The sequence below is a fragment of the Polyodon spathula genome, chromosome 1, assembly GCF_017654505.1.
Source record: "Polyodon spathula isolate WHYD16114869_AA chromosome 1, ASM1765450v1, whole genome shotgun sequence".
Taxonomy (NCBI): Eukaryota; Metazoa; Chordata; class Actinopteri; order Acipenseriformes; family Polyodontidae; genus Polyodon; species Polyodon spathula.
The window spans coordinates 40,011,939-40,035,857 of record NC_054534.1 but is presented as its reverse complement, the minus strand read 5'-3'; the positions used below and the strand labels follow the sequence as shown (position 1 = coordinate 40,035,857).

Below are 23,919 nucleotides of genomic sequence, written 5' to 3'. Positions count from 1 at the left end.
AATGACGGGCAAAACGTTAAGGTCTATTTTAAAATGTTATGTTGAGGACTGGTCTTTAAAAGGCCATTTTGATTAATTAAATCATATTGCAGTTTATAATATCTTTTTTTAGAAGTTTCTTCTCTGTTTCCAAAGAACTGTTTAACCTACTGTTTATACATTGTTTATACATTCTTCAAAATACTTTAACTCAAAGCCTGATATTTCATGTTTAGCATACTGACGCCAAGTTGCTGATATGCAGTGTGTGTGTGTGTGTGTGTGTATGTGTGTAAGCAGGTTTTGTTTTAGGCCTTGCCTGGAAGTGTGCAAAAGAACAGGGGTCTGTCACAGTTTTAAAAATAAATAATGTCCTTTATTGGTAGTTTTTAACAAAACAAAAGTAAACAACAAACCAGTGGAGGGTCTTAGAGGAGGCAAGGGAGGCTGTTCCTCCTTCAAATATCAATACAAAGTGAAAAAAATGATTTTCTTTATAAGAATATATATATATATATATATATCATATAATATATATAATATAGATATATATAATATATATTTATTTAAACATGTAACATAAAATATATTAAAAAAAATAAACATTTTAATCTAAACCCCAGAGTCAACATTCCAATATTAACAGCAATTCTGGCTGTAGAGAGAGAACAGCCCAGAGGAGACTAAGGAGACAAGCCTGTTATAAACTCCTATCTGCTTTTAAATACAGTACAATGGCAGTGCTGTATTTTTAAGCTTAATTCACATCTATTGGACAATAAACACTAAACAAAGACTCAATTGGTCGACATTTATTTTATTATGCCTCAAAACCAGCCAATTAAGACTTTGCATTGACGAAAGCAACCAATTCTGTACCTCCAACTGCCTGGTTAGCCAAACTGGAACTCAGATAGCATCTTTCAAAAACAACAAACCGAGACACAGACAGTTCTGTAATATTGATCCATTCAGATATCTGCCACTGTTCAGATAAACTATGAGCATGTATTTAATATATTTAAACTCATATATTTTATTGTCATGTGCAGGCAGTTTTAATGGTACAATGAATAACATTGTTTATCAAGATGAAGAGCTGATGAAGATTACATAGAAAAACTTTATATTCAATTTAAAGGGAGGCCACTATCAAAAATGGAAAATTCTAACAAGAACATATCATTACAGAGTGCTTGTTATGAGAGAGTGGATTGGCTGACTGGGGGCACAGCTAATAATCGTCTTGCTGGCCCTGTTTTCTTTCAGTAACTGTTAATTAGTTCACATGGTTAAACTATGGCTCTTTTTTTTTTTTTGCATGGCAGATCAACGAAACAGGTTTGTAGTTGTGCCTCTTCTGACTTAACAACTTTATTATATACAAAGTATGTTAGTGATGTGGTCATGAAACTGAAGTGCTATATTAATGTTGTATATGTTGCATTTTTAAACATATGCTGCCAGTGTGTAAGATAAGTTTATTAAAATAAATTATAATGGGCTACTATCTTCTTGGTTGGCTAGTGGAGAAAATGCGTTTAACAGCCAAATTGGGGTAAAATGTTAAGAAGCTATGAGAAGTGTTGTCAGTCCGAATGCAATATTAAAACTGTACTGCTGCTGGGGACTTCAGGGGACGCCAATCCCTTTCCCTTTTTCTGACTCCCGTTTTTTGGGCCGTCAGCCGCTAATGGAACATACAGAGTGCTATCTTCCTTGCACCTTTATGGTCAAGGCAAGGGAAACACAAACAAACAAACAAAACAAAAAATACAGACAAATAATTGTGCTATCGTCACTACTTCTTAGTGGCAGAACATGGAAATACAAGATAATAACACTCAAACCCAGAAAGCAGGGTCCATTTCAAACAGCTTATAACTCTCTAACGAGCAACTAGTGCTGCCTTTCCACATTTGCGATTTAACCAATTAAGTCTCCTGAAGACCACTGCACCAGGTCTCTAAGCTTGGAGCTTAACTGGCTTAACACATACAAATAATATTTATATGGAGTGTCAGGGGACATGATCCTTTACCCTGTCACAGTGTGTTTGTGTGATGACGAGGGGAGAGGATTGTCCCTCACTCAAGTCTAAATTACAGTATGTTCCTGCTGAAAGTTTTCTGAAACAAGTCCAATTTTAGTAATTAATTCAAAACACAAGTGTAGTACCCTGTGAATTTATCTTTCCAAAAATGTTCTGGCCGGCTGCCACAGAACACTAAGATTATTTTATATCAAAACTATCCTGCAAGTTTAAAAAAACTAACTAAGCTATTAGTATTAATTATGTATTTATTATCATTCTCTGCCTGGTACCTAGAACTTTAAATAATAATTTGTGTAAATACAAAATCAAAATACCACAAATGATATGTGTCTGGAATTTTAATGCAGATTTTAGTTTATTTTAGACATAATTTACTCACAGGTTGTGCAGTTGTACACCAAGTATATGTTTGTCTTTCTCTTGGATGAATTTCAGTTCAAGGAAACCAGTCAGATCATTACAGATACATTACACTGCCTTATTGGTAATAATAAAGAAATATGGTATGTTTTCAGATGAATTGAAGTATCTGTAACTCAAGACTTACATGAACTGGATTCATCCTTGGAAAGGGTAATACCACATCCCAAAGAAATTCAATTACAACCATTCATTGAACAAGGATATTGCTATTACCTACTCATATCAAACAACTGGTCAGAGATATGGACTACCCAAGTTATAGTTTTAGTAACACAGATAAACCCCTTGGGGAGGAGGTGTACTCAACGGTACGACACAGATAACATGACGATAACAGACATGTTTTATTTTACCTGACTTTGAGGTTACTGCACATTGGCTAATAGATGATTGACAGGTACACCCTGCCAGGCTCAATCTTTGCTTCTGTTTCCACTGATAGCTTTGTATGAGTTTCCCACCTGTTAGGTTCAGAAACATTTTAAACAATGGTGTTGGTTTGGACAAAACAATTAATGTAAAGTGTTTCTCTATCCTACTGCATGTTTAATGTTTAAAATGTACTTTATTAAGTGTTTATTAAAATGAGATGCTGTTCCACCATTAAACAGCAGCTGGTAATGTAAATAAATGAAACTAAATAAATACACGCGTCTCCACGTTAAATTGTTTTAAAACATATTGGTAGGAATATTATTCCACAAGGGCATGTAGGAGCACTTACTGTAAGAAGAAATACTTCTAATTATGTCATCAATATCAAATTACAGTGTTAAACACACATTATCATGTTCTTTTTTTTTTATCATGACAAATTATATTATTGTCCTGAGACTTTTTGGCAAGTTTTGTGTTATTAAACCTGTGGTATTCCTCTTTGAATTTTTCCTTTGTATTTCTTTTCTACAATAAGTAAAAAGCTACTTTACAAAGTTCACACAAATATCTTTGTGAGATTGCAGAGAAAGGATTATCAAGACATTACAGAGCATGCACTTCTGGGATGACAATAGCAGTGAGTGACAAGATTTAGGTACTCTGCATTGGGCCAAAATCTTACAGGATTTCATGATAAATGCAAACATAATCATAGCTGTGGCATCCAGGACCGCTTATCTTCATTTTACTGTGCAAACTGCACAAAAAGGCCTTTCTAAAGACAAACCATACACCACACGTATTGAGTTACACTACAATTTGTCTGACCTGATAATGTGATAAGATAATGTGCTTGCTGCCTCCCTCTAATCATGTAAATCATTTTGAGAGCAGTTCCTCAGAAATTGTTGTTGTGACACGCTGAGGACAAGCAGGTCTGTCAAACAAAGAATGCATGCCGGAGAGACACGTTGCATCCATAGTTGCAAGTGGCAGACACAATGCCATGCTTTAACCCATGCTGTGTCTTAACAATACTTCACAACACAGGTGAAGTCCAGGGCCTGTTTTAAGAGTTTAAGCTCCAGTGTAAAATGTATGAAATACACATTATGATTTGGGTGCAATCATGAATGAAATACACCTCGTTCTGGGCAATTACAATGCAGTTTAACTACAGCAGAAGTAGCCCCATAGTCTCACAGTCTCTGATATATACAGAAGCGGGACTGGTGCCACCATAACCCAAGAAGCTTTCATTTCCAAGGAGACGTAACTGGAAAAAGAGAAAATTGTACTTAAGGGAGCAGCATGCTTTTCAAAAATGTTTGTATCATCAGGCATACTGTATAGTGCATGCTAGAACATGGTTAAATATTTTATTGATGATTTGATTTTCCTGCATGAGAATCATATTGAAAGTTTTTAGATCAAAGGAATGATAGGGCATGCATATAAAGCCACTGCTGCTGAAGAAATTCTAGAGGTTAGAAAAACAAATATTAAGTGTATTGGAACACAGAACAATGCAGTTAGTAGTGGTTGTAAGATGTTTAAGGAAGTCTGGTTGTCATTATCATGTAAGTATGGTGTGTCACTGAGGACATTTTTTTTTTAACAAAAATGCATTATGTGAAGTTAAATGATCATGTGATCTCGATATAACAGTTTGAAAATGTCAAGATCCTGAGAATTCATCTCATGATCTTGAAATGTTAAGATCCTGTGATAATTCACCTCATGATCTTGAAATGTCGAGATCCTGAGATAATTTTTTAGGATCTCGACATACCATTTCTACTTATTATTTTCCCCCCACTGTCCTCAATGCATATTAATTAGCCACCCTATGTAGGAGACAGGGAGACGAAAAACATTACTACAATGTTGGTTAGTTTTACGCAGTTTCATGATCCTACAGTTCAGTTGCTGAGGGCGTGCAAGAATGTGCCACTTTGTTTTGAACACCGACCCTCCCATTAGCTTTATAGCCATCCCTCTCACTTGTTTTTCTCAGTGTATGTCTGGAGCAAAACCAATGTCAAGTTTAAGGAACTTGAGCTCGTCACAGAAGTAAAAAAAAAAAAAACACACCATCACACCATTTATGTGCCCTGAAAGCCAATTCTTTTGATGTTTATCTTAAGTTTTTGATTTGGAGAGCCGATTCTTGTAAAGGTAGTATCGTGACCTCTTTTTAATCTACTATCTCATTGATGATGACAACATACAATGTGGCTGGAGAATAAGATACAGCTGGACTAAAATGCTGCTACTTTTGGGTGTTTACCATTGAACACAATTCTGTTTGAAGTCCCCTGTACAATACAGTAACCTCAGATACAGAACACAATTGCAGTACTGCAGATATTCCTTGTGATGCTATATCATGGTTCTGAATATCATGAGCTAATGACATGATTGGGCATTACGAGGATTGCTTCTTTTCTTCCCCATAATTTTATTCCCTAACCCGAAGTCCAACATAGTGATCCCTGAATGGGACTAGAACCACCGCTTTCATTAGACAAGCCATTGAAAATCCCTGTGTGTTTTATTTTTAAAGGATTTAGGATTGGTTTGAGTTGCTTTTGCTCCCCTTGTTGTTAAACATGTGACTTTTCTCTTATAGTTTTGGTCCTGGCTCTACCATTTATTTAGCACATAACAAAAGGACTGTATTGCTGCTTTTCACCCATTACCATTATAGAAACAATGTTAATGTCCAAGCTTTCAAAAAAATAAATAAGTTGTAGGTCATTTAATTTGTGCCACATAATTTTAGAGCAAGTTTCAAATTATTATTATTTTTTTTTTTATTAGCACAATCACATAAAGATACTTAATGTTTTGATTAACATCATTGATTTGAATACTACAGAAAAAAGCTGTACAACTGTGCACTCTTCACAAAAACACATGCACAACAGCACAATGAGCTAGTCCGGAGGTTTTCTTTGACAAATACGTGGCAGAAAAATATCAAACTCATACAAGATAAATTCAGGATAGCCATGCAGCAATATTAAGTAAACAAGTGCAATCAGAATGTAATGCTAAAAATGTAAAAGCTACCAGTATAAATAAATAAATCAAATTTCCTTAAGCACTAACATTTGCTTTCATGTTGCTGTCGGATCTCTCATTGAATGTAATGCTCAGTGTAGGTAGTCTCTGGTTGCCTCGGAGTCAGAGAGTGTGTCTTCCTGGGTACAAGGATCATTGTCAGCAGCATTCTCGTTCACATCAGCATCCTCATTACTCTCAGCACTGTAATCAACCTCCTCCTGAAATGGGGGCTCATCTTCATCAAGCACATAGGTGGTGGGGCTGTGGAGCACAAAGAAAAGGATCTCATTAGTGTTCTGACTACTCACAAAAAACAAGTTGCAGTTACCAGAGATTATGCACAGCTGCAGTAATAGAAAAGTGGAGCTTGTGTATCTACTATAATCTACAATTATTTGTAATTTAAAAAAATATCCTTTTTTTTTGGCAACCACAATTGGGAGGCATTAACTTCAGTGGTGCTTAAACTTACTGCATGGATAATATTGTATAATAATGCATCATATTTTCACTGTCCATGCATGCACTGTGGGAGTGTTAGTCTGCATTCTCAGTGTTGAAGATGCATCTGTGGTTTCATAAGCTTTTCTTCTGGGGATTTATTTGCTCCCAAAAATAATCTGTCAAACTGATCATTGTCCCTCTTTAAAAAAAAAAAAAAAAAAAAAAAAAAATGGTTTTGATGGTCACCATGGACATGCAAAAATATAATGGATAAGAGGGGTAGTAAAAGTTTAAAAGTTGTAAAACAGTCTTCCATCAATTCATTGAATAGAAATGTGCTTTTTTTTAAACTTTAGTTTTTTTATTAAACTGCAGTACAGGTTTGCTCTTGAAATAAGCATGTTTAATATTATTTTACTTTGAAACCGTGTTTGCAGAAACCAGTCTTTGTTTCAGTTCATCTCAGTTCAAACAGGCAGGCTGGTTGAGATTTATATTATCAAAAACGCTAGCAGTCAGACACAATGTATTCACATTTTGTGAAAATATCTTGGCTTATTGTATACATTTCTACATACAATAAACATTTTCATGTGCAGGTGGTAGTTTCATCTGAATATGGAAATATATGTGGATGCATTTTTTTTTCTTCTAGCATAAGATGCTTTTTTTCAATTTCCACTTTTCAACACATGCTTGTAGTCTATACACATGCTGTATATGTCACACGTACTTTCACTGTTTTCCAAGGTATAACACTGGCACAGTATAAACATAAGGTAAAGTAAGTTTGCAAAAAAACTTTTCTATGTTAAAAAAAGCAACATTTCATTTTTTTTTTCAATAGCTCTCACACATGTAAGGGTTAATTTTAAGTTGTCATCTTGAAATCAAATATCAGTACCCCTATTGCTTGATAATTTGTTACTAAATTACAAAATTGTTACATGTGAACAATGTAATGTATGCCATTACAACAAAACCCTGAAGTAAGTAGATTGTAATAGGTTATCATTATTAGTAAAGTACTATTGGTTGGTGCATTATGTCTTGTACACTGCTGTCTGGAAAGGATTTTATTTTATGTTTTTTATAAAATTAATTTTCAACCAATACAATGAAAGACATAATGAAAAAAAAAAAGAATTGCAGACAGTTTAAACAATATTGGTAATGTACTTTTCTTATAAAATGACCAGCGAGTGATTCACACAATGAGTCTTGTATTAAAACTACAGAAAATTTGTAATTTAATATAATTTTGGCAATTGTGTCAAGGGCACACAAATAATGACTGAAGCTCCGAGAAGGAGACCCTGACTTATTTTAGATAACAAATGACATTTACTTCTGAAGTATCAGGTACCTTCTGGCTCTTGCAATGACCATGAGATTAATCTAACTGGCTTTTTGGGTAATGTGTTAAAATACTTCTTTGAAAGAACTAAAGTGATTATCGGCCATTAGAGGGAAAATGCAAAATGCTCAACAACAGGAGTCTCTTAAAGACTGGCAGCGGAGGGGGATGTGGGGGACTTGTAAGCAGCACATGCTCAGTTTCATTACTCCCTCCAGGGGATGGATAAAGATATTTGTTGAGAAGCTCTAAGTGCTTCTTAATATTTCATTAGATAAGTACTTAAAAATTCAGATGAGCCCCCCCCCCCCCCCCCTATTAAGGTCTGTAACCTCTATTTTTCTTTTTTTTTTTTTTTAATCAAATCATCCAGTTACCTATTTATTTAGTAAAATGCCTTCTTGGGGGAATGGAATCAACTATACGGCAACACAGCTGAAGGATATAGATTGGTGTGGACCATGAAAAGGAAAACAGAACTGCCTTAAAGATAAAACTGTACAAAAACAAACAGGGTACATACTGTGAAATGCTCTCATATTAACAGACTGCCTACTTACAAATAAAATAAAATAACTAAGTTACCAACTGCTCATGCCATGTCTGTATGTATGCAAGCAGCATTGTGGATTATCCTAATCTGTGATCCATAATGTAGGTCCAAACATGATCTTGTTTATTGACAGGGAAAGCATATGGTTACATTACATATTGAACGGTTCTAAACTTCCACTAGCCCGGCACCCTGTCCTGGGTTTCAGAACTATCCTTGTTTAGGTATATTATTGAAATCCACAGGTGACAGGAATTAAATGATATACTTAATTGGTGACAGTTTGAAAACCCAGGACTGGGACCAAGATTGGGCACTGCCTATCACTTCTGGGTTGTGCTTTTCAATTGACTCATTGTCAGAATATCAGCAGATATTCTAAACTGTGCTAATCTAGTTCCTGGCATCTAAGAAACAAAGAAACTACAGTATCAAGAAGGCACAGCTCTGAAAAGCCCAAAGGCAAGTATAAAATGGAAGTTCTGCCTTTTGACTAACAATGGTATTATTTTTTTGGAATGTTGACATTCTGTAAAAGGTAAATGTTGTAAACCATGTTAATTATCTACTTAGGGTATATATTTACCCATTAAGACCCTAGAACACCTATCTGTGCTTTTATACTTTCTTTTGTAGTCAATAGCATTGCTATCATAAGTTTCGCAAAGGCGCTGGGCATTCTGGAAGAGTGACAACCAGGTGTTATTGGATATTCAAGGTAAATCAACATTTACATTCCAGGTTTCAACAGGAATGAGCATGTATCCAACATGGCCTCACTTTCAAATGCTTAAATATCTGAATGGCCAACAATAAACAAAGAATGAATGAAAGGACTATTAACTGTTAAGTTCATTCTTAACAGTATATTTTTATACTATGAACTCTGGTCTTGCTTCTTGCATGGACACAGGTGCAGGGCCAACAGGGTTTGTTACACAGGGAGAGGAAAGTGAGGGTCGGGTTTCAGAACTGAGGTCTAAGATGGATGCAAAAAGCATCTAGAAGTTCAAAATAAAATAGAGGGGCTGTAAATTGCTGAACCACAAATGGATTATTATGACACAGTTCAACAATCATTTGTTCCTGTTAAAAACCAACCAAGTCAACAACTTGCAGCTGGGCCATAAGAAAAAAAAGCTTAGTTCATAAATTCTATTAAATAACCCTGCTACCATTTCAATAAATAGTTCTAGCAATAATTACAAAATTAAATCTATAAAAAAGGAGATACAACCATTTACATCTATGCATCAGTTTACAGACTAGTGTGGGAATGAAAGCAATGTTTATTTTGCCTCTGAAGAAGTTATAGATGCAATATTCTGAGAACCAGAAACAGGCCAAGATAAATACTATAGTAGTGTTGAGAACACAACTGTTTCAAAATTTGCATCAGAAAGAATTTGGGTTCCATCATCCAGAAACCTGACCTATCATTGCCATGTTACATCAACAGAAAAATCTCCTTCTGAGGCATTTATATAACCCTTAAAGTATGAAGTGTGCAACTTAAACTGCATTTATTAAGGAGGCAGAGAAGGTGAGGGAGCAGCAGATTTATTAACAGCAGACTGGACAAAACCATTAAAACACCTGCCATGACACTGTCAACACAGCATTGGGCTACCATGGCCAGCATGGCTCAACATAATTCTACACAGTGTTTCAAATGTTTTACATACACATGTGGCTATTATTCAAGGATTACTGCCTCAATATCCTTCAGTTAAGTTAGGAGTGGAAATCTACAGCAAAGTCTGCTCTTCAGAATGGCTTTTTAACCCTCTTATCAAAGATATCTCAAATGTGGAGTTTTGCCCATGAAACTGTTTTTGACAATATTTGTCAAAGAAACCAGTCAACTATTCACAGTAGTCAACTGCTTCTTTTCCTTTCTGAAAGCAAATTCAATTTTTTATGTTAACATGGTTTACTTTGTAAGAAATGGTGGACAATAAAAAAGCATTTACCATGACAGTTACAATGGCATTTGCAATGAATATCCTCTGAATTAGGAAAACATTTATTCCACAGATTCACCATTTGTTACCACATGAAACAAACAAGGCAGAAAAAGCCCAGCAAACCGCTTTGGATGTTTCATAATATTGTAGACATTCTAACAACTGTAAACAAATACCAACACCTGGATAATGATGCCAATTAGGGTGCCCTACATCTCTGGGAATTGCTGCAGAAGAGCTGGGAAGACATGTCAGGTGATTTCCTGCTGAAATTTGTTAACGGATTGCCTCGTGTTTGTGAGGCTGTTATCAATTTTCTTGAACATTGCTTGATACTCATGTTTTGTTTTGTATACTGTAACATGAGTTTCCATTTTCAAGTATTTACAGAAATGTATACGACATAAAACATTGTCAATTATGAAAAAAAACCTAGTTTCCAGCAAGTGTACTCAAACTTTTGACTGGTACTGTATATTGAATCTTCACGAAAACTGCTGTAATGGATTTACCTTTGTAAACTGTTACATCAGAATAGATAGACAGACACCACACATTTTTGACCTTATCAGATCTTCCATTTTTACTTAAGAGTACAGCACAAACTCTCTCCAGTCTCTGTTGTCCCCAGTCTCTACTCATGTTGCTTCATGGATATACTTTGTAGAAGCAGGTACTGTATTAACTTTTGTGTACTTGTTCCCTTGCAATCACTGTATTAAATGTTGGAAAATTTGAATTGATCTGTGTAAATAACCCAACTGGAAAATAACATTCTTCTATTTGACATACCCCAACTACATAATTTATCCACCAAAAGATAGGGATACTGGCTGGTACATATCCAGGGGATTTCTAGTGTAATCTAAATCACCATACTGAATGTAATAAAGCTATATCAAATATGGATTTGGCATAAACAGATATGCAGTCTTGACTGATTGTGCCTGCACTGAAAACTGACACAATGCTCATCCTAACTGGAAGCTAACTAATCAGACAAATCTTCACGAAAATACACCTTCTGCATGTCATGTCTGCAAAACTGTCAATTTACTACTCATACTGCATATGCAGACCTCTGATGTGGTCTCCTCAAGAACTTTGTGTTTACAGTTCTCCCCCCCTCTATTTAAAGCTCATGACTGATGACTCTTCCAAGCCAAAAGCGCTAGGAATATGGAAAGGCAGAAATCTATATTTCAGTAGACCAGGTCAAACCCTCAAAACACAGAAGCAATTGGACAGTAGTTTATTGATGATTATGTGGTATACATAAATGACAATTGCCACCTGGCCTGCTGGACAAGGCAGTAGACTCCCAATAACAGACAGCACCAAGGGACAGCTATGAGGGTGGAATTGGGGGAGGTGGATGGACACAAATTCATCTTTTAAGGAACAAAGCAATTCACCATATACCAGTCTCAACTCAAAGAATATCCATAAAACATTGCTTTACAATTCCCTACTGCTTTGGTGTTCCCACTTTAGTCATATTAATATTCACACACACACACACACAATGTATAATAATTACAAAACACACACAAGGCATTAAAACCCATGTTCCAAAAATATTAAACTGTGTGCATTTATTTTTTCAATACTTCATTACATCAGATTAAAAATCTATTTAATTGCAACTGTAGATGTCTCTTCTTGTTAGGTTTTGTTCACATACAGTAAGCTTTGTGAAATCAATGATTGCTAACGGCTTACTGACAGCTACAAAGTAGTAGAGAAAAAGTCCTATGGTATTTTTCTAAAAATGCACTTTGTACAGGCAGCCAGTCAGACAAACCCACAGTATTAATTTCAGACTAAGACCTAATGAACCCTGGCCAGGGGTTATAATCCAGGCAATATAAGTGTTAACAATTGCTCCTAATGATAACAAGCGTAATTTTAAACATTCAAAATAATTATGTTTTTACTGCACATAAAAACAACCAAAATGTAAACCGAAAATAAAAGCCAGTTTAGCCAAACAATGGTTATTTTGGAACTCACAAGCTGTTGCAACTGTTGATATATTAGCTGTGTATACTTTGTGTTTGTTATACTTTGGCGTTTATACTTAATCTGCCAAAAAGGAGTCCTATCAAACCTGAAGATTAATGTAATGTACTTGTATGCAAAACTAAATGGATAATTCCATATGAAACCTGTCATTATGAAATTTTTTTATATTTTGCTTGATAGAGTTTCCTGTATACAAATGTTCAAAAAGAGATACAATCCACTTCAAAACAGAACTGTGTATGCAACTGGACAATCTTTTTTTGCAAGCATGGACGGCAAACCTTGTCAGCATTTTCTAACAAATCCCAATTCGGCTCAATATTCAGATGCTGCTCCATATTAGCAGTGTTACAAGCGCAGCACGCACGCTTACGTCATCGGTGTCTGTTTCAGGCAGAGCATTCTGGTCGCCAAGGTGACACAGATGAGAATTCTTCCTCTGACATCCCCTCTGGTGTTGTCAGAGTTTCAGTTTTGGTTGTATTTTCTTCAGCACTCTCCTCCTCAACTACAGAAACCCAAGCTTTTGAAGCAACGTTGCATTTTTGCTGACTGACAGAATTTCAAGCATGCTTTAGGAAGTGCACAGTATCTAACAGACATTTTATTTACACTGAATTTTAGTGCTGTTGCTTGCTTTTCTCTTTCCAGCCATGCTTGCTGTTGCAGTCAGTGCTGTTTTTTCAAACTGTAAACCTGACACTGTGTACAGGAATTAAAATGCCAAGGTACAGTACAGGGGTACTCGCTCAGTAACAAGGTGCAAACAGCCGATTGGTGGCTTAGTATGAGCAATTACTACACCATAAACAGCGTGTTTGCTATGTAAATCTATATGAATGGCACATAACGAGATCCAAACAGCTGAGTTTGCCAAAAATATACATAGTGCTTAACTCGGTATAAATGATGCCTTTGAAATCAATGGGAATGCCAAACAGCAAATGCTATTTTTCCGACATAAATGGCTTCCCGAAATAACCCTGTATAGTGTAAGTGGCGGATACTGTAATTTATACAATTTTCCTTTGATTTTGCATGTTCATCTTGGGAGCATCAAGAACAGTGCACTGGCCAATTGTACACTCCGTCTTGAATATTGGTCAGCAGGAAACAGTTGACACTGTAAATGGGAGGATAAGCTACTGTGCACGATTATTACATGAACAAAATAAAGACTTGTTTACTAATGAATTACATGACCTGATCACATAATGTAACAGTTAATAATATAGGATTTGCAGAAAAATGTTTTTGCCTAATGAAAGGCCAAACCATGGGTCTGTTTATATCTAGTTCTTTTAAGAGAAAAACTATATAAGAAGTCCTTTGTATTTGATATGTTTGGATAGAAAGTCCTTCTAGGCCTGTCCTGAGTTTGTTACAGTAATTTAAGCACCAATGTATGTTTGCTAGTTTTGTTGTGGCTCATGCTAATACTATATACAGCTATGATTCCTGGAAACAAGCAATATTGATACTACAGTATGGCCTGCATAATACAATTTCAGAGATCTTAAGGCAGGTTTTTTTTTTCTTATTTAAGTGGAAAAACAGTAGCAAATGAAAGCATCTGCAAACACAGGAATGTCAATAGCAAAACCACTTAATTTCCTGACTAAGTGTAGGTAATCTTCACATTTTCAATCCATTTCTCTTTGTTTTGCTGTATAATTTAGTCCTAAGCTGTTTTAAATCATATTCAGACAACTGTTTAAACAATATAACCTTTTAGTAACCTAAGCTTTCCTAATTTTCCAAAGAATTTGAAAAAACAAGCTTTTCTCCAGAAACCCACTTGAGTCTTGTCAGGAGACAGATCTGTCATCACCATGTCAAGCACAGGTTAAACCTGCTTACAGTCCCGTCAGCATTAGTAAGCCAGTTCAGCTATTGATTGCAATACTTGTTCTATTGTTTTATACCGCTGGATCTGGAAAGAATTCTGTTTTTAATTAAATCTCTCTATGGGTCTCATGGACAAAGGCCTTCACCACAGCCCACAAAACAGTACATATTGTATTGCTTTTCAACCCAGCAACAAGGGAACATTATTCAAGAAAACTATTTTTTAATGTTATATAACTATTATGATCCAATACATAAAATAATCGAATAATTCGGGCTTCAAGTTTTTGGTTTCAACTGATAATAACCGAAAAAACCCCACAGAGACCTTTTAAAAAAAATAAAAAATAAAAAATTAAACCCATAAACCACAGTTTTGGAAAAATATTTTAAATAATGGCAATTACGCACTACTGTCTTTCTACATAATGAAACCGGCTTTCAGAAGGCTAGCAGTGTGCAAAGACATTGCTACTGACAAATCATAAAAATCTTTCTGGACGCAACAGAATGCACTCGTTAGAGTGACAAAAACAACAATCCTTAGTGTTGTAATATTGTTTTTGTTTAGGACCAATACATTCAGGTCAGTAATTACTTCAAAGATAGGTTACCATTTATATTTACAGAACTCATAATTCATGTAAAATATTCAAAATTAATAAAACAACATCAAGTATTACAATTAATAAAATTATAATAAATGAAAACTACAGTTAAAAGGCTAATAAGTCAATGGGTTAAACCTCCCTGTTAGCATTATGCTAGCTTTGCAGAATTGCTTTGCAGTACTGTATTAGTGTTGCCTTCTAGTGTTTCTATACGTTACTGAATGGTCTTGTATTCAATAAGCTCTACTGACAAACCAGGAAATTAGCTGCTGAGAAGTTGGAAAGCAATGTGTACAACACGTGAGCTATTACAACTGTAACATTGGAATCTGTCTACACGCAGCTGAATTATTATTAAAAAACGCACCCAGAGTTCTACATTGTAAGTTAACCTTATGTATAAGTGAAACGTGTATGTAATTCATTATAGAAACTGAAAATTGATGCATTTGAGTGTTGTTTATTTTTAATGACCGAATAACCAAATTTTGTCAAATAATAATAAAAAATGGAAAGAAACCCCAAACTAAACAAAAAAGCCCTACTAATAATATACCCGCGAGTTATAAATTCATTTTCAACTTAGACATTCTATTAATGACACTGTATGCTATATTTTTCCATAAAAAAAATAATTTATTGTATACAAGTGTGTCAATTGTGAAACACAATAAAAAGTGGTGCAAGTGTTTTATCCATATATTTGATTTATGCAGGACCCGGTCAGAAAATATAAACAAATTCTAACTGTGGATTCAGAGCGAGAAACTCTACCTTTTATAACATGTGATTTTTAAATACAGATTTACAGCCGATCACTTTGAGACTATTGGTAAATGGTGTTTTACCACATTCAAGCTCATCTGGTTGATGCAAGCCCCCTGGAGCTATATCAGTGTCAATCTGTGCTAATTTTAATTGTGGATCAATTAAAGCGCCTGGAAAAAGGGCATAAACTATATATATCGGTTTCTGCCAAGTCAACGCCCGGGGGGGTGGGGGTGGGGGGGCGTAAAGTTGTTGTTAAGGTAAAAAGGGGAGGGGGTTAGTTGACTCAGGCAGGGGTGAAATTACAGACATTACTAACATTAGGTAGATAGATTACATTTACAATTAGGAATGATTCAAATTCAAAGGTAAAGCACAGCACACAGTCACGCTAAAGAATCAGTGAATGCAGTTAACGTATTTCTTGACTGGTGAAATACAATTCAAAAGTAGTTGCAGTATGTCCATTGTTTTATTTCGAATATTTTCACAAAACAAACATTACACTTCAAAGCTACAGTGTGCAGTGCAAAAGCACATCATGAAAAAAACACATTTGTAGGTGAAAAACACTAGAATAAAAGACGCTACATTTAAAAAATATATAAAACACCTGAAATTTTCAGCGCTGCAAAAGCAATTGTTTTCAATGAAGGCGGTTACACGCAGCGGCATAGGGAAGTGGCACGCAGGAGATAAAATATTTGCAACTTTCACCGCGCCGCACCATGACGTAAACTACCAGCAACCAATCAGGGGAAAGTAGGAGGCACCTTTACGAGGAAGAAATAAAACAATTAAATGGAGGAAAGGCTTGTGGTTCTGATTTCAGATTTTCCAGTAATACAACATTAAGTAGGTTTGAAATCTGCCTTCATCAAACCGGAGCTCCTGTATTAGCCGATGATATTCGCCTTACCTCTTTCTTTTCTTGAGGGTGTCATGGACCCACAGTGATCTTACATTTTTCTGCTTTCTCCGGTAGGGCAGGGTGATTACAATTATCTTTTTTTGTTTGCTGTTCATTGTTCCAGGTATTGTGTTGTCAGATGCACAATACCACTGATTGTTGCTGCTTTTACAGTTTCCCCCCCACCCTAAAAGTTTGATATGAGGGGTGGCAGTAGTTGCATTTTTTAATTATGTACGATAATGCTCAATAATATCAATGTATAACGATGCCTTTCACTCACACTCTCTTTGCCTATATCCAGCAAACCAGACAAAACTCACAAAGAAAGTATCTACATTTTTAAATTAAAATTAGGTTTTGTAGAGAAAAAAAGATAATATTTCGTTCCTCATTACTTGGAAAAAAAAAAAATATATATAGTAAAACAGAAAGATATTTACAAGTTATATAGTACTCATTTAGCTGTATTTTCTTTTAAGATAATATACTAAATCATGCATTACCTAAAATTCAGTAATTCATGATTTGATGGCTTCATGCAGCTGGGAATAAAACAAAAATGTATTTGTTCTGTACATTGTATTAAAATAAATTTATTTAAACTACTTTAAACGGAAATTTAAAGAATTATATAAGTCCCAAGCGCCAAGACCTTTCTGTTGACCTCTAAACCTAAAATGCTTTTAGCTGTGTTAATCCATCTTCATAATTGTTTAATTATACAGTTCCTTTTACCCCAGTACCTTATCATGCTTATACACATAGCCTTGTTAATTGTAACATTTTTTTTGTTTTGTTTGCACCTTCAAATTATGCCACTCATTACACGATGGCTTGTTCATTCTGGACAGTTTCTGATCCAACTGTAACAGACATTATCCAGACAGCTTCAGAAGCAGGAAATTCAAGAGTCTCTGTGTGCTTGAACCTCACACTTAACTTACAAACCCAAGACCCAACATTTTTGAGAGATTAATGCTAAGTGACATTAGTCCATAAAGATGTAATCATTGTGATATATGCACGATGATAGTGGCTGAATGTTTGACACATGACATCTCCTAGAAGTAATTTTACATCCACAAAAAGATCTGGTTTTAACCTCTGTAGTTTAAAATGCATAAAGCTTGCATCTGCAAAGTTTTTTCACGGAACTAGAATATACAGCACTTTTTTGACTAACCCTCCTCCTCGGACCACTTCCTTAGTAAACGTCTTGTATCCCTGAAAAGATAATCACCCCCTCTTCAAATGTCTGTCTCAAATGCTAACCCAAAAATTTACACATTTCTAAGTGGGATGCTGTAACAAAGTGCCCGCCCCTGTGTATATTATCTGTTATGTGTTGCGTGTGGTGTGTTTAAATGTTGGTGTATAGACATTGGTACACGGGATATAAACGGGTCTGTGTAACACGAGTGTTTAAAAATGTATATGTGTATTTAGGCACGAGGATTGCACAGCACTTCACGTGCAAGTAAAATGTAGTAATATGTGAGCACGGGGAATTGCACTTTATTAATTCACGTGCTGGGATTCAAGTGAATAATTAATTGGTAATTGAATCCCAGCACAATAGTATATATAGATGCACGTTGTCACATACTGGTGGTTGGGTGTTCGGTGAGCGGAGAACGGGATTGGAGACGGAGGAAATAAGCAGCAGCAGCAGTAGTAGTAGTAGTAATAATAATAATAATAATAATAAAAGGAGAAAGTATCCGCTCACCGTGTTTGTCAGTGTCTGTCCGTGCACCGTTTTGTTAAGTTTAGTCTGTTTTTGTTTGTCTATTTATTTTGGCGTAGAGTGCCGTGTCCTGTGTTTTTCGTGTTTGTTAAACCTTTTATTTTGTATTAAACCGGCGCCAACAGGCGTCTTCATCATTTCATTTCATCCGTCCTGTGTTTTGTGTATTGCATTACCTTTCCTGGTTCTGACGCCGCCCACTTCGGCCGTCTCTGTGACACGTGGTGTCCTGCGTGGGATTTAACAGCGCCTCCAAGCGTCAGACCAGGAGAGGTTTTTTTTTGTGTGGGAGAAAAAAAAAAAAAAAAAAAAAAAAAAAAAAAAGGGGGGGTCGTCTTTGGATTACAAAAAAAAAAAAAAAAGAAAGAAATGGGGAGAAGCAGGAAAGACGATAAAGAGGTGAGGGACAGGGAGGAGGAGTGCCGCCTAAGGGCCAGACATCCCCGGCGATGTAACCAGTCCTTGCCGGGGTGCCTCCTCTGCAACCAGGACCATCTCTTTGCCAATTGTCCCTTCCGCTGCCCCTACCAGGAGGGAGAGGAGGAACTGCCACAGAAGAGGAAGGCAGAGGTCCCACCGCTGTCTCCACAGCCGCACCAGTCTCCTGCAAGGGAGGAAGAGCCGCACCAGTCCCCTGCAAGTGAGGGAGAGCCGCACCAGTCCCCTGTATCAAGGGGAGACTACACACCGCTCCCACCTCCACCACCAGGAGACTACACGCCGCTCCTACCTCCATGGGCAGGCGCAGAGCAGCAGGAGCTGCCTCTGCCTCCGCCACCTCCACCGGCAGGCGCAGAGCAGCAGGAGCTGCCTCTGCCTCCGCCACCTCCACCGGCAGGCGCAGAGCAGCAGGAGCTGCCTCTGCCTCCGCCACCTCCACCGGCAGGCGCAGAGCAGCAGGAGCTGCCTCTGCCTCCGCCACCTCCACCGGCAGGGGGAGAGCAGCAGGAGCTGCCTCTGCCTCCGCCACCTCCACCGGCAGGGGGAGAGCAGCAGGAGCTGCCTCTGCCTCCGCCACCTCCACCGGCAGGGGGAGAGCAGCAGGAGCTGCCTCTGCCTCCGCCACCTCCACCGGCAGGGGGAGAGCAGCAGGAGCTGCCTCTGCCTCCGCCACCAGCAGAGGGTGCTGCTGGGAGCAGCAGTCCACCAGCAGAGGGTGAATGCCTGCTGGGTCCCTGTCCACCAGCAGAGGGTGAATGCCTGCTGGGTCCCTGTCCACCAGCAGAGGGTGAATGCCTGCTGGTATCACTTCCCCCACCAGCAGAGGGTGAATGCCTGCTGGTATCACTTCCCCCACCAGCAGAGGGTGAATGCCTGCTGGTATCACTTCCCCCACCAGCAGAGGGTGAATGCCTGCTGGTATCACTTCCCCCACCAGCAGAGGGTGAATGCCTGCTGGGTCCCTGTCCACCAGCAGAGGGTGAATGCCTGCTGGTATCACTTCCCCCACCAGCAGAGGGTGAATGCCTGCTGGTATCACTTCCCCCACCAGCAGAGGGTGAATGCCTGCTGGTATCACTTCCCCCACCATCACGAGGAGAGGAGCTGGAGCTTCCTCTGCCTCCACCTCCATCAGGGGGAGAGGAGCAGGAGCTGCCTCTCCCTGCACCACAAGGGCCAGGACTAGATGCTGGCGGTCCTCAGCAGCCCTTGCATAGGCTGCTGAGGGAAGCACGGGGAAGAACCTCCCGGCTGCAGTGGCCGAAAAGAGGGCCAACACCCGCACCCCAGCTTGTCCTGACTGCCAGCCTCGCTTCGCCCAAGGATGCCAGCCTCGCTTCGCCCAAGGATGCCAGCCTCGCTTCGCCCAAGGATGCCAGCCTCGCTTCGCCCAAGGATGCCAGCCTCGCTTCGCCCAAGGATGCCCTCTGCATCGCCTGGGGTTGCCCGCCGCTCTGCATCGCCTGGGGTTGCCCGCCGCTCTGCATCGCCTGGGGTTGCCCGCCGCTCTGCATCGCCTGGGGTTGCCCGCCGCTCTGCATCGCCTGGGGTTGCCCGCCGCTCTGCATCGCCTGGGGTTGCCCGCCACTCCGCATCACAGCCGGAAGTACTGTGGCCGGAACCCCACGAAGGGGAGCTGCCGGCCACGAAGAAGGGGGAGGAGGTCTGGAGACCGCCAACCCCAGCAGCAGTTTCGCTGCCGGAGGAGGGGGAGGAGGTCTGGAGACCGCCAACCCCAGCAGCAGTTTCTCTGCCGGAGATCGTGGGGGAGGTCCGGAGACCTGCTCCCTCTGCAGTTTCTTCCCTGCAGGAAGAACGGTGGTTGAAGCCCCACCAAGGGGAGCTGCCGGCGCCGAAGGAGGGGGAAGGTCAGGAGACCACACCCCAAGCAGCCTTTCCGCTGCTAGGACTACCCTGGCAGGAGAATGCTACCCTGCTGACAGCATTATGACCTGTGGGCCCCTGGAAGCCTCTGGTCCTGGCCAAGGACTTTGGGCGGGACTTTTGGGCTTTTAAGGGGGGAGGTGGCCATTGAGGCCATGTGTGCTTTGCACAGGAGGGGGTATATGTAACAAAGTGCCCGCCCCTGTGTATATTATCTGTTATGTGTTGCGTGTGGTGTGTTTAAATGTTGGTGTATAGACATTGGTACACGGGATATAAACGGGTCTGTGTAACACGAGTGTTTAAAAATGTATATGTGTATTTAGGCACGAGGATTGCACAGCACTTCACGTGCAAGTAAAATGTAGTAATATGTGAGCACGGGGAATTGCACTTTATTAATTCACGTGCTGGGATTCAAGTGAATAATTAATTGGTAATTGAATCCCAGCACAATAGTATATATAGATGCACGTTGTCACATACTGGTGGTTGGGTGTTCGGTGAGTGGAGAACGGGATTGGAGACGGAGGAAATAAAGCAGCAGCAGTAGTAGTAGTAGTAGTAGTAATAATAATAATAATAATAATAATAAAAGGAGAAAGTATCCGCTCACCGTGTTTGTCAGTGTCTGTCCGTGCACCGTTTTGTTAAGTTTAGTCTGTTTTTGTTTGTCTATTTATTTTGGCGTAGAGTGCCGTGTCCTGTGTTTTTCGTGTTTGTTAAACCTTTTATTTTGTATTAAACCGGCGCCAACAGGCGTCTTCATCATTTCATTTCATCCGTCCTGTGTTTTGTGTATTGCATTACCTTTCCTGGTTCCGACGCCGCCCACTTCGGCCGTCTCTGTGACAGATGCTTATTGCAAATTATTCAACAGTGGAACTGATTGCCCAACTTACTCCTATAGGGATTCCAAGTGGGTATATCCTTCAATATATAGTCCCACTACAGAATCTGTATAATGCTGCAGATGTACAGACTTATTAATTCTCAGCATAGCTTAGCCTCCACTGAATGAAACTGACACTGACCAGCACTTTTAACGGTCCTTGCAGCTATTTTAAAATACACTGTTTATGCATGCTGGAAATAATCACTTTGTCTTTCTTTTTAATAATAATAATAATAATAATAATCAAACCAGCAAAATTACTGTATTGTGTTGATATATTCTGTTTTAATGTGTTAAACAAAATCGACTTTATAAAGGTTGTAACAGGGAGAGATCTGTGCTGACTCTGCCGGCGTGTTCACGGGCTGCAGGAAGAGGGTGACAGTCGTCCAACAACCGCCTGCGAGTCATGGCAGTGACACGGGGAGGTGGGAAAGTGGGTGTGTAGACTTTCCCCCTCTCTGAATGGCTGAGAGGTGAGTCTTGGCAGATTGCTAGCCCTATAAAAAAATGCTCTGCTGTTTCCTCAGGTCTTCCCACTTAGACGCAACGAGAGTGCGGAAGCTCTGATCCAGGACCGGGAATCAGGCGAAACAAGTTTCATAGCGAGACAGAGAGAGAGGGGAACCCTTGGGCAGACCCTGGCGTATTGTGAAAGAACAGGCTAGTTAGCCTACAGAGTAGGACGGTGATCGGGGTCGTGCGGGTAGCGACGACCGGGATAACGCTGCCGAGTGCAGCACCTTTTATTTGTAGTTTTATTACTGTTTTATTTTCCATTGTTCTTTTCGCCTTCTGTTTTCATTATTATTTCTTTGAGCACCTGCGAGTGCACTTGCTGTTCACGTACCAGCTGTGGTATTTCCGTGGTGCTGTCTATCATCGTTGATAGGCAGCCCACGGTCAACAATGCTCTCTGCCGTAAAAAGCAAGAACTGTTTTCAAATAAAACTGGGCACCTGTGTGGTGTTTTCAAGTAAACCTGTCTGTCTCCTAGTCAGTGAATTACCCACACCCCTTCCACAAAGGTATTTTCAAAACATTTGTTGGATAATTGCTATACATATAGGGCTAGTTGTGTGTAACAGGTATACACTATACAAAAAGAATACAATCAGTCAAATAGTATCCAATATCAAGTATTGATTGCTATAATGTATATAATGTATTCTAGAGCATGTTCTGCGACATGTCAAAGACTGCTCAAAACAACAATACACATTTATACCCTTGTTGGTTACAGTAGTATTTGTTTTAATGCAATGAACAGATAAAAAAACCAGCAACAACATGTTGTATTATGAATTAAGATTGTTGTTAAAATGTATTTGTGGCATATGGCAATGGTCTTCTGCAGACATGACCTGTATCCTGTCTTCCAATTAATTTATTCAATTTTAACTCTTAAAGATAAGTGACTGGACAGATAAGCAGCGGAAGCTCTGACCTCCAGCTATCTGGCATTCAGAACATACCAAGTTGTTCTGCATTATGCTTAAGTGATATCTATATGCTTATTTATGTAAATGAAAGGTTACAAACAATTCTTTGTTACAGGGAGATAACATCTGTTTTAAAGAGCATGCATTTAGTTTATTTCCATTCATTACTCAGCCCTTAAATGTTACATTGTCAAAATGCAGTAAAAACAAGGTAAATGTTTTTAACAGAAGCATCACAAAACGAATACCACAAGCAGAAGCATTGTAACTTGATTTGTGTTGGTGTGTAATTTCTATGGAACTAGGTCGCAGAGCAATGAAACGTGGCAGGCTGAAGCATCAAACAGGACTACAGTTTCAAAAGTGACCTCTAGAGGATTTAAAAACCACCCTATATTCATATATTTTGTACAGAAATATTCAAGAGAATAAAACTGTGCAGGTATGCAATCCATATTGTGATGTGTGGAGAAAAAATACCTAACAAAAAAACCAATAACTACAGTATACAACAGTTATATAACTCAAGACTTACCTGTTTTGTGTCGTCCCATGTATTTTATTTTTTTTTACTGGTACTTGTATTAAGCTAGGAAACAGAGTTCCCAACCAAAGTTTACAAAATAAAATAATAATAATACAAAATGGTTCTAGGATGCCAGGAATTAGTATTCTGCATTTCCGTTAATTTGAAGCAAAACATTTTCATTAGGCTCAGCCTGTTACGGGTTAATCACCTTTGCAACATGTCAGATATGATATGTGAGGGTTCAAGAGGACAATATAAGGCTTTTTTTTGTGTGTGATGATATTATGATGATTATTTATATATAAATATGCAAAAAATGTCCATTCAATATTTTTGTAAAACAGCTTGTTTCTTAAAAGGAAAGCTTAGGAAATAGAAATTGGCCTACCTTGTGACTTTACAGCTGGACTCAATCAAATCATTCTCCAAGTCCAGGAAGTGGGATGGATGCTTGTACTCCATCGGAGAGGTCAATCTCTTTAAACGCAGCAACCCAACACAGAACTTGGCTCCCATCTCCTCCAGTTCCTTTGTCCCGATCTGAAGACCCTGTGAAAACAACAGATAGTATCAGAAGCGGCTGGCAATCA

At 38.6% G+C, this 23,919-nt stretch overlaps 1 protein-coding gene across 2 annotated transcripts in view; it reads right to left on the bottom strand.

Moving 5' to 3' along the window:
• Positions 1-1,476: 1,476 nt before the first annotated feature.
• Positions 1,477-23,919, bottom strand: part of LOC121318691 (cytosolic carboxypeptidase 1-like) — an 85,644-nt gene continuing 63,201 nt past the window's right edge. For both annotated transcript variants that reach the window (XM_041255635.1, XM_041255645.1), the window contains 2 exons: positions 23,718-23,878; positions 1,477-6,166 (listed from right to left, as the gene is read on the bottom strand). In XM_041255635.1, the coding sequence (XP_041111569.1) occupies positions 5,995-6,166; positions 23,718-23,878 (333 nt within the window). In that variant the 3' untranslated portion in view covers positions 1,477-5,994. The remainder of the gene's footprint in view (positions 6,167-23,717; positions 23,879-23,919) is intronic.